Source organism: Miniopterus schreibersii, assembly GCF_964146895.1.
Source record: "Miniopterus schreibersii genome assembly, chromosome: 12".
Taxonomy (NCBI): domain Eukaryota; kingdom Metazoa; phylum Chordata; class Mammalia; order Chiroptera; family Miniopteridae; genus Miniopterus; species Miniopterus schreibersii.
Window position 1 is genome coordinate 73,834,364 of NC_138112.1, and position 10,453 is coordinate 73,844,816.

General features: G+C 67.6%; 2 protein-coding genes across 3 annotated transcripts; both read left to right on the forward strand.

Moving 5' to 3' along the window:
* Positions 1 to 569: 569 nt before the first annotated feature.
* On the forward strand, positions 570 to 6,649 carry CDHR5 (cadherin related family member 5; the record flags this gene model as incomplete). The annotated part of the gene is made up of 15 exons (XM_081153595.1): positions 570 to 624; positions 701 to 876; positions 1,212 to 1,262; positions 2,048 to 2,143; positions 2,285 to 2,386; positions 2,488 to 2,598; positions 2,697 to 2,867; positions 3,431 to 3,521; positions 3,695 to 3,792; positions 3,900 to 4,100; positions 4,203 to 4,316; positions 4,393 to 4,477; positions 4,572 to 5,117; positions 5,646 to 5,845; positions 6,127 to 6,649. 15 exons carry the CDS (start codon positions 570 to 572, stop codon positions 6,592 to 6,594), a joined length of 2,565 nt encoding a protein of 854 aa, XP_081009721.1. The 3' UTR covers positions 6,595 to 6,649.
* A 625-nt stretch (positions 6,650 to 7,274) lies between these two features.
* IRF7 (interferon regulatory factor 7) lies at positions 7,275 to 10,279 on the forward strand. 2 transcript variants are annotated; one of them, XM_081154221.1, is made up of 10 exons: positions 7,275 to 7,318; positions 7,520 to 7,817; positions 7,957 to 8,119; positions 8,196 to 8,403; positions 8,643 to 8,698; positions 8,792 to 8,981; positions 9,120 to 9,203; positions 9,284 to 9,796; positions 9,878 to 9,996; positions 10,070 to 10,279. In XM_081154221.1, exons 2-10 carry the CDS (start codon positions 7,798 to 7,800, stop codon positions 10,235 to 10,237), a joined length of 1,521 nt encoding a protein of 506 aa, XP_081010347.1. In that variant the 5' UTR covers positions 7,275 to 7,318; positions 7,520 to 7,797; the 3' UTR covers positions 10,238 to 10,279. The 2 variants fall into 2 exon arrangements, with proteins under 2 accessions (XP_081010347.1, XP_081010346.1); XM_081154220.1 differs by having other exon boundaries at positions 8,643 to 8,981.
* The last annotated feature ends 174 nt before the right edge of the window (positions 10,280 to 10,453 follow it).

Genomic DNA, 10,453 nt, shown 5'->3' on the forward strand with positions numbered 1-10,453 from the left:
CAGCCTTTTCCTTCCAGACTGAGAGGGTTGATGTGGGGAGAGGAGGTGGCCTGGAGGGGAATCTGGGGTCCCAACCTCACCGGGCTGCCTTAGGAACTTGACCCGAGATGATTCTGGCAGAAGAGCCCGGCAGAGGGGTGGCCCTGGTGGGGGCGGGTACAGCAAACACAGAAGCCAAAGGCCAGCCCCTTCCCAGTCCTCTCTCCCCCACTCCTAACCCCTTGACCCCCGTCCTCCTGTGACCCCTGCGACACCCCCCCCACCAAGGCCCACGGTGCCCCCAGAATTCTCTGAGCTCCTTTCTGCCTCATGTCCCGGTGACCGTGGGTTGAGCCCCGGTTGGCCCCTGCATGTGACCTGGCTCCTGCCCAGTAACCACTGGGCCTGGCGCTTGGCCGGCCGGCGGGATCCCCCTTGGTGGAGGCCAGTCAGTCGTAAAGGGTCATAAATGGGGCGGTGCCGCAGGGCGAAGGTCGTCCAGCAGGGACTGCACCAGCTCAGCACCAGCCGGCAGGCCTCTCGGAGGGTCCTGGACGCCAGGCCGGCTCCAAGCCTCCCTCCTCCCCGAGATGGGGGCTTGGGCCCTGCTTCTGCCTCTGCTCCTGGCCGGAGCCCAGGCTCAAGGTACGCTGGCCGTGGCAGGCGGGCCGGGCGGCGGGCGGGGAGGGAAGGCACTGACCCCCCCTCTCCCACTTTCCAGTCTGCTCTGTGAACAAGACCATCTTTGAAATCAAGGAGAACACGAAGCCCAGCGGGCCCCTGGTGGACATCTATGTCCCCGAGGGCCAGCAGGTGACCCTTGGACCCTCGACCACCCCCTTCGCATTTCGTCTCCAGGGGAATCAGCTGTTTCTCAATGTGACTCCTGACTATGAGGTGCAGATGGCGGGCCCTGGGCAAGCAGGGGGGTGGGGCTGGGTGGCCAGCCCCCCACGGGACCCACATGGAGAAGGTTTTTGGGAGATTCTGAGGGCTCTGTGTCCACAGGCAGAAACCCACCCTTCTTGGGCCCAAAGGCGTGGTTGAGGGCAGACCCAAGGGGACCGGGGCCCTTGGGAGACCAAGCTGCCTGGGCCCCTGATGTCCCCTGGGCTCGTACAGATGATGGGGCCTTGGGCGGTCGCCTGCCCCTCCCGGCCTCAAGCTCCCCCTCACCTTGGAACGGGGACGGTGCTGCGGCCGGTGATTCCTGACGCTCGTCCGTCCCACAGGAGAACGCGATGCTGCTGGCAGAGCTGGAGTGCAAAAGAGGCAACACTTTGGTGAGTCCACCACCCTCCCCCGCCCTCCTGGGCTGGGTGGCCTCCTGCCGTCCCCACACCTGGGACATGAGAGTGCTCCCCGGCTTGGGTCCCTCTCCAGTGACTTCACCCAGTGGCCTGTTTTCAAGTGTCACCCTGTGCCGGCAACGCCCACACTTCCTCCAGCGGGACTGTCCCTGAGCCACAGACTCACAAACCCCTCCACCCCGATTAAGCACTGCCCCCCCGCCACGAGACACCCCCTCCCCCTCCCCTCGCCCCCCACAAGTTAGCTCCTGGCCCTGCTTTGTCTTCTGTGGAGGGAAATCGCAAACACGCAGGCGCAGCGAGCCCCCCGCACACCACTGTTACCACACCTGAGAAAGGCAGGAGCTCACCGCCCTAGGACCCCTGGGGAAGTCTGCTGCCCGCTGTCCAGACGCCGGGCAAGGGCCACCCAAGGCGCTCGCCGATGTCTCCCTTAAGCTCTGATGTTTCCTTCAAGCTCTGGGCTCCCCTTTCCCTCCTCTTTCTTGGACATTTATGTTTGAAGAAACTGCTCTGCGTCGGGGTTTGGCTGGTTGTGCCCTGGCACCCGTGTTATTTCTCTCCAGGGCACTGGCCACCTTCAGTGTTTTACAAATTACCCCTGTTCTTTGTCTGGAACCCCCCCACCTCCCCCCCGAGCAAAGAGCTTTGTCTTGTGACTGGTTTCCAGCACCCAGGATGAGCAGGGCCATCCCCTGGGGAGCACCCCTGGGGAGGCACCTGTGGGGAGAAGGCTGACCACCACCCCGTCCGCCCAGGTGACCCCCCCCCTGAAGGTGTTTGTGAGCGTGTTGGACGTCAACGACAACCCACCGGTGTTCCCCTTCGAGGTCAAGGTCAAGAGTGTGCCCGAGGTGAGCGTGAGGGGAGCGGGGGGCCAGGGCTGGGGCATCAGGAGCCTGGGGTGAGGAGCTGAGCTAGGGGGCTAATGGGGGCCTGGGGTGGGTTCATGGGGGTCAGAGGCATGGCCAGACCAACCCCTCTCTGTTCTCCAGGACACAAAAGTCAACACCATTGTCATCCCTGAGAAGGAGCTGGAGGCCAAGGACCTTGACAAAAATGACATCTTGTTCTATGCTCTCCAGGAAGTGACCCCGGTCAGCAATCCTATCCCCACCCCAACTCCAAGCCCTCCCTTCGGGCGTCCCTGCCTCTCCACGTCATCCCAGGGCCTCAACTCTGCCCCCCATCTCTCCAGGGTGCCAGGAATTTCTTCTCCTTGGTGGGTGCCAACCTCCCCGCCCTGCGGCTGGACCAGCCACTGGACTTCGACAAGGGTCAGAGCATGACCTTCAGGCTGCTGGTGCGGGTGAGCAGGCCACTGCCCCGAGTCTGGGTCCCTCTCGTCCCCACTGAAGCCGCCCCAGCCCAGCTCCCAGGCTGATTGTCAGGGCTGGGGTGTTGCAGGATACCCAGGAGGAAGACGCAGTGCCCAGCCACACGGCCATGGCCACCTTGGTCCTGGAGGTGCAGCCCGCCGACCTGCGGCCGCCCTGGTTCTTGCCTTGCGTCTACTCGGACTCTCACTTCTGCCTCCAAGCCCAGTACCACGGGGCTGTCCCCACAGGCCACAGACTGGTACTGGGGCCAGGGAGGGGCAGGGCCAGGGGAGGCTCAGGGTTGGAGCCGGGGATGGGGCCTGGGTGCCCCAGGGCCACATTTTTTAAACAAATGTGAGAATTGCTTTTTAAACCAACCTTGTCCAACCCCCAGCTGGTGAGTGGTGAACAAACTCCTCTGAAGTGAGAAGGACAGGGCTGGGCTGTCCTGGGGGCAGAGCCAGGGACCCAGCGAGGCTGCCGGGGGGACTTAGGGGCCCCGTGGAGCTGCCGGTCCCTGCTCCTGCCGCGAGGGGTGCACTGAGGCACCGGAGGGCAGGGGTCCAGACCTCTCCCCATGAGCTGCCCTGTGCCCAGCGGGTGCCACCTTCTGAGACACCCATTATTCAGGTCAATCCAATGTCTTTGAGCAAATGACTCATTAACAACAGGTCCGAAGGGTGTGGTAGGTGATCCTGCCCGAGGGCAGGCCGATGGTTGGGGTGTGGGGGCTGTTCCAGGCCACTCGGAAGGGAGCGGGAAGGGCCGGGCTGGACCCCTCACACCAGCCCATGGAGTCCCCTCCCCTCTGGGTCCCCACAGCCGGCCCCCCTCATCCTGCGACCTGGGCCCATCTACGCCGTGGATGGGGACAGGGGCATCAACCAGCCCATCATCTACAGCATCCTGAGTGGTGAGTGAGGACCGGCCCCAGCTTCTCTCTCCACCCAACACCCATACCCAGACCCATCCCCACCTGGGGCCCAGGAAACCCCAGGGGACCTGCCACATGGGCAGAGCCAGCTGGGACCCTAGACTTTAGGCCTCCGGAGGGGACAGGCCCCAACCCTCCTGCCATCCTCCCAGGAAACGAGAACAGCACTTTTGCCATCAACGCCAAGTCAGGCAACCTCACCATGACCAGGGGCATCCCCAGTCCCAAGACCTTTGACTTGCTGGTCCAGGTGAGTCCCCTGCCTAGGTCTCCCAGGGCCCTTCCTGAGCCCCAGGCTGCAGGACTCGCCCTTCAAGGACCCACTGGTCGTGGCTGCCTCCCTCCCCCCTCCCCCAGGCCCAGCAGGAGGACCGCGCCCGCCGCTCGGTGACCCAGGTCAGAGTGGAGGCCCGTGCCGCCGTGGGGAGCCTGCCCAGCTTCTCTGAGAGCCTGTACCGTGGCACCGTGGCTCTGGGCTCTGGTGTGGGTGTGGCGGTCAAGGATGCAGCCATCCCCTCCCAGCCTCTGAAGATCCAGGCCAAGGATCCAGAGTTTCCAGTAGGCACCGCTTGGTCCCTGGGTCTGCCTGGCCTCCCCTCTGTGGGTGGGTTGGGGGTGATGGGGGCGCCAGGGCCCAGGGCTCACTGAGGCTGTGTCCAGGAGCTCAACTCGGCCATCACCTACCGCGTCACCAACAACTCCAACTTCCGGATGGACGGCGAGGCGGTGCTGATTGCGGCCCCGCTGGTGCAGGCGGGGGTCTTCTACGCAGAGGTGAGAACCAGGCAACATCTCCAGGGAACAGGGTTAAGGGGGGGACCTAAGACACACAAGCTCCTTCGCTCCCCAGGTGGAGGCCAAAAACACGGTGACATCAGGCACAGCAACCACAGCCGTGGAGATTGAAGTCTCAGAGCAGGAGCCCACCCCCACAGGTGAGCGTCCCGACCTGGGTGACCCTCAGGGAGGGATCTTGCCTCAGGCATCCTGGGGACAGAGGCAAGCCAGAGCTGTGTCCCCGGCCTCCAGGCACCCCAGGTTCCCCAACACCCCCGGAGGCTGGACAAACAACCCGGCCCCCAAGCAGCTCCACTTCAGAAGTCCCCAGGCCCCCCGAGCCTTCTCAAGGACCCTCCACAACCAGCTCTGGGGGGAGCACTGGCCCAAGCCCCCCAAGCAGCTCCACTCCAGAAGTCCCCAAGCCCCCCAAGCCTTCTCAGGGACCCTCCACGACCAGCTCTGGGGGGAGCACTGGCCCAAGCCCCCCAAGCAGCTCCACTCCAGAAGTCCCCAAGCCCCCCAAGCCTTCTCAGGGACCCTCCACGACCAGCTCTGGGGGGAGCATTGGCCCAAGCCCCCCAAGCAGCTCCACTCCAGAGGTCCCCAAGCCCCCCAAGCCTTCTCAGGGACCCTCCACGACCAGCTCTGGGGGGAGCATTGGCCCGCAACCCCCCTCAGGCACAACTCCGAAGCCGCCTGCCTCGTCCACGCCTGGGGGGCCCTCCGGTGTGGTAACCAGCACCCCACCTTCATCAGCCTCATCCAGCGTGGGCTCAACACCCACCTCAAAGCCAGGTACCTCCCAGACAGTGCTCATGGGCCCAGCAGAACCCCCTCACCCTCAGGTAGCAGCCCCACTGGCCCTGGAGTGGCCCTCATGTTCCCTGGCTCATGACACTGGGCAGTCCTGGGGATCAGTCGGGCATGATCCACCCCAGGCTGGACCAGCATGACCATGCTGACTGTGAAATACAAAGGGGGGTGCCTCGGTCTGGGCGGAGACAGCAGGTCTTGGGGGGTCAACCCCCAAAGAGGTAAACGTGTGTGGAGGGCAGGCCAGAAGCCAGATCTGGGATACAGTGGAGACCACAGTTCCCAGGCCGCCCATTCCCTTGGCCCCAGCGCTGTCCCGGCCTTCCTTCTGCGGCGTTGGACACCTGCCTCCCTCCTGGACCCCCCTTCCTCCCAGGGGTCCCTGGGAACACAGAGCTCCTGCAGGGGGTGGGGGGCAACAGTGCTCTGGAGGCCCTGGCCTGGCTCGTTCCCAGGGTGTCCTGAGCCCCGGTGCTGCGCTGACAGGGAGGGGTGGTGTGTGGCCTGCAGGCTCGCCGGGCGCTGGAGGTGGCTCTGGGGACGATGGCCAGCCAGGTGGCCACACAGGGGACCGGCGCTTCTCCGCCGTGGAGATGGCCGCCCTGGGCGGGGTGCTGGGCGCGCTGCTGCTCCTGGCTCTGATCGCCCTGGTGGTCCTGGTGCACAAGCACTACGGCCACCGGCTCAAGTGCTGCTCAGGCAAAGCTCAGGTGAGGCCCGCGGGGGGAGATCCCGGGACAGGCGGGAGGGGGTGGAGGGCCAGGGCAGAGCATGGAAAGGCGCAGGGGCGCAGCTGGACACCAGGGGTCATCAGGAGCTGGGGAGCAGAGGTGGGAGAGGTGGGGTGCGGACACCATAGTCCAAAAGGCGGGGAGGGGGCGGGGAGAGGCGGGGGACGGGGAGGGTCTAGCGGGACCCCTGACCTGGGAAGGTCCGGGGGGCTGTCCACGCCCAGGGTTCCTGTTGACGCCTTGGCTCCCCTCCGCCCCAGGAGCCCCAGCCCTCCGGCTTCGACAACAAGGCCTTCCTCCCCGACGACCAGGAGGCCCCCTGGGCGCCCGCCCCCAGCCCCTCCCCCGAGGGCGCCCCCGACGACGTCCCGCCCGCGCCCCCGACGCCCGAGCCGCCCGCGCCCCCGCCGCCCGCGCCCCCCTCGTCCCCCGCCCCTGCGCCCCGCGGCCGCGTCCCCGAGTCCCCCGCGGCGCGGGAGGAGGGCGCGCCCCCGGGCAGGAGGTCCATCCTGACCAAGGAGCGGCGCCCCGAGGGCGGCTACAAGGCCGTGTGGTTCGGCGAGAGCATCGGCGCCGAGGCGGACGTGGTGGTCCTGAACGCGCCCGTGCCCGACGCCGACGGCGCCAGCGACGCGGGCAGCGACGGCAGCGGCGACGAGGGCGCGCCCGCGGGCCCCGGCTGGGGTCCCCACGACGACGCGCCCGACGCCGACTCCACCTACATCTAGCCCCCGACGGCGCTGCCCCCGCCCTTGCTCCGTGCAGAATAAAGTGACAGTTCCGAACCTCCCGCGACGCGTCGGGGGCGGGCGCGGGCGTGGGCGTGGGCGCCGAGCGGGGCGGGCAGGCGGCCCCTCCGGGTGCGGGCGGGCGCAGCTCCGCATAAGCCGCGCCGCAGCTGCGGGGCTCCCCGGACCCGGCCAGGGGCTCCTCCCGCCGGGTAAGCGCGGCCCGGGGAGGGCCCCGCAGGCAGCCCCCGACCCCTCTCGGAAATCCTGGGCCTGGGGTTGGCTCGGGAGCCTCGGGAGCACTCGGGGAGCCCGGTCCGGGTCGTTCCGGGGCACAGCCCGGGTCCCCGCGGGGCCCAGCGGAGCCGGGGAACCCTCGGGCGCCGGGACAGCGGCCTAGGGTGCGGGTGGGGCACCGCCCCTGCGCCGGGAGCCGGGGCCGGCGGGGGGACCGGCCGTGCTGACGCCCCTCCGCACCCCCACTGCCTGCCACCGGGTCGGCGCCCTCACCCAGAGCCGGAGCCGGGGCTCGGGGCGCACGGCGCGCACCCCCGCGCACCCCGCACGGTCCGCCTCAGCCCGTGACGTCACGGCGGCACCTGCGCTCCCGGGAGCCCGGCCCTCGGCCCGCCCTCGGCCCGCCCCCGGACCGGCGTCTATAAAAGCGCTGGTTTCGCCGCTTTCCGACGAGACAAATTTCCCGTCCCGGCGGCTCCGGTTCCAGGTACGCGGGACCCCCGCCCACGCGGAGCAGAGGGGCTCCTGCGGCTCGAGGCGGGGCGGGTCGCTGAGCGCGGGTGGGGGCCCGGGCCGGTGGCGCCAGCCCCGGGGGTGGAGGTTCGGTTTCGTTTTCCCGGGCGCGCGGCGTCGCGGTTTCGCTTTCCCGTCCCTGGCCCTCAGCGGCCACTACCGTCCTGTCCTGCAGGGTCCGGCCCGCGCACCCCAGGCCCGGGCGCTGGCTCAACACCTGTGACTTCAGGTGTGCGCGCCGCCGCATCTGTACTCACACCATCGCCACCTTTGCCGAGAAACCCGCACCCGGGCAACGTCGTGGCGTCAGCCCTCCACCCGCGTCTGCGGCCCTAACGCCGTGACCGCCGGGCCACGCTTGGAACACCCGCCGCCTTACTGTGGCGACACGTGCGTCGCCCTCCCATCGCCACCTGAGCGCCACCCTTGACACAGACCCTCGCAGAGGGAGCCATGGCCGCGGACGCCAGGAGGTGAGCCCGCCCGCGCCCCGCGCCCCGCGCCCCGCGCCCCGCGCCCCGCTCCCTGACCCGCGCCCCGCCCCCCGCTCCCTGACCCTTCCCCCGCGCCCGCCCCGCCCCCGCGCCCTGACCCGCGGCCGCTCCACCGCAGGGGCGCCCCGCGCGTGCTGTTCGCAGACTGGCTTCTGGGCGAGGTCAGCAGCGGCCGCTACGAGGGGCTGCAGTGGCTGGACGCGGCCCGCACCCGCTTCCGAGTGCCCTGGAAGCACTTCGCGCGGAAGGACCTGGGTGAGGCCGATTCCCGCATCTTCAAGGTGGGACCCCAGTCGGCCCGGGCGGGAGGGCGGCCGGGCGGCCCGACCCCAGGCCCACACCCCGTCTCTCTCCCAGGCCTGGGCCCTGGCCCGCGGCAGGTGGCCGCCGAGCAGAGGCTCCGACGACCAACCGGTCCCCGAGGGCCCGCTCCGGGCCGGCTGGAAAACCAACTTCCGCTGCGCGCTGAGCAGCACCAAGCGCTTTGAGATGCTGCAGGACAACTCGGGAGACCCCACGGACCCGCACAAAGTGTACGCGGTCAGATCCCACGTGGGGCGCAGAGGTGAGAAGGGGGAGGCTCCGCATAGGGCAGAGGAATGGTGCGGGGCAGGTGCCGGGACTTTTCTGTCCAGGGGCAGCCACGAGGTCAGATCTGTGGTTTTAGAAACTGGTCTGGGACAGGATGGAGGGGACTCTAGGGGGAGGCCGATGGGGCCTATTGTGACAGGGAGGGGGCATGGGCCAGCCAGCCTAGTGTCTCAGGTCCCAATGCTGACCCCATCCCAATTCTCCCCCCAAAAGATCCAGGCATTAACCAGGGAGAGGACGAGGCCCTTGAAGACGATCCACCCGCAAGGGTAAGGCTGCCCTGCCCTCCTTGCTCCAGGGTGGGGTCTGCCGCCTCTCACTGGGCTGGGAGCTGCCTATGCCAGCAGCGTCTTCCCCTGCAGAGTGGGCTCCCTGGGCCGTGCATGGCAGGAGATGCCGGCGAGAGACACGTGCCCTGCGCCCCAAGCCCTCTGGGGGGCCCGGCTGGCTACACAGAGGATCTCCTGCTCCAGGCCCTTCAGCAGAGCGTCCTGGAGGACCACCTGCTGGAAGCTGCGCAGGGGGTGGACCCAGTCACCCCAGAGGCTTCTGGTGAGGGGCTGTGTTGAATGGGGGTGCTCTGCCCTAGAGGGGCAGGCAGTACAGCGGAGCCCCTGGGGAAGGGGGTGTCTGGCAGGGATGGTGCCCACCAGGGCTGAGCCAGTACAGCTGTTCCACCGTCCTCCTCAGGTCCAGAGCTCCCTCCCAGGGAACTGTACCTTCCCTGGGCTGTGGAGGTGGCCCCCAGGTCACCGCCCCAGGCCCAGATGACAGGTGAGAGGAGCCAGGGGATGTGTGGAGGGAGGGAGGGAGGGGCTGGGGGACCAGGTTCCAGCTCAGGCCTTCCTCCCCAGATGCAGGTCCAGCCCCAGAGACCTGGCAGCCCCCACCTGAGGCGGAGCCCTGCACCAAACCCACCCTCAGTACCTGCGCCCAGATGGAGGGGCCGACCTGCCTGCAGCTCCATAAGCACACACAGCCCAGCCCGGGGGCCCTGCACGTGACCATCATGTACAAGGGCCGAACGGTGCTGCAGGAGGTGGTTGGGCGCCCAAGCTGTGTGCTGCTGTACGGGCCCCCTGGCCTCGCCATTCAGGCCACAGAGCCCCAGCTTGTGGCCTTCCCCAGCCCCACTGAGCTCCCGGACCAGAAGCAGCTTCACTACACAGAAAAGCTGCTGCAGCATGTGGCCCCCGGCCTGCTGCTTGAGCTCCGGGGGTCTGCACTGTGGGCCCGGCGCCTGGGCAAGTGTAAGGTCTACTGGGAGGTGGGCAGCCCCCTGAGCTCCGACAGCCCCTCCACCCCAGCCTGCCTGCTGCAAAGGGACTGCGACACCTGCATCTTTGACTTTGGCACCTTCTTCCAAGGTCAGTGATATCTCTGCCCTGGGACTGAAGCCCTTCCCGGCCTGTCCCTACCTCTCCACTCATCAGAGCCCCATCCTGCAGAGCTCATGGAATTCCAGGCACGCAGGCGCCAGGGCACCCCACACTACACCATCTACCTGGGCTTTGGGCAGGACTTATCAGCCGGGAGGCCCAAGGAGAGGAGCCTGGTCCTAGTGAAGGTGAGGCGTAGGGTCTCACGAGGGGAGGCTGCCCCAGCCCCAGCCAGCCTGGCTGACCGTGCCTTCCCTGCAGCTGGAGCCGTGGCTGTGCCGGTTGTACGTGGAGGCTGTGCAGAGGGAAGGTGCATCCTCCCTGGACAGCGGCAGCCTCAGCCTCTGCCTGTCCAGCTACAACAGCCTGTATGAGGACCTGGAGCACTTCTTGGAGAACTACTTAATGGAGGTGGAGCAGCCAGCCTAGGCTGTACGGCCTCCCCGACCCAATAAAAAGACTCAGGACCTAAGAACCGGTGCCGGTGTCCTGATGGGGTGGGCTCAGGGCTAGGCCAGGGAGGAAGGCGATCCCCTCCCACCCTCCCACACACATCCATTTCCTCTGTAGTCACAGGGAACTCACGCCACACACTTTAGAGCCAACACACTCTACTCAAAGGACAGAAGTCCCTGGGGATGGCAG

Excerpts from the sequence above, each read along its gene's own strand:
- IRF7 (XM_081154220.1), top strand. The coding sequence starts at position 7,798 with ATGGCCGCGGACGCCAGGAG. Across the intron at positions 8,982-9,119 it reads AGTCACCCCAGAGGCTTCTG|GTCCAGAGCTCCCTCCCAGG; the intron begins GTGAGGGGCTGT and ends CGTCCTCCTCAG. Across the intron at positions 9,997-10,069 it reads GGAGCCTGGTCCTAGTGAAG|CTGGAGCCGTGGCTGTGCCG; the intron begins GTGAGGCGTAGG and ends CCTTCCCTGCAG.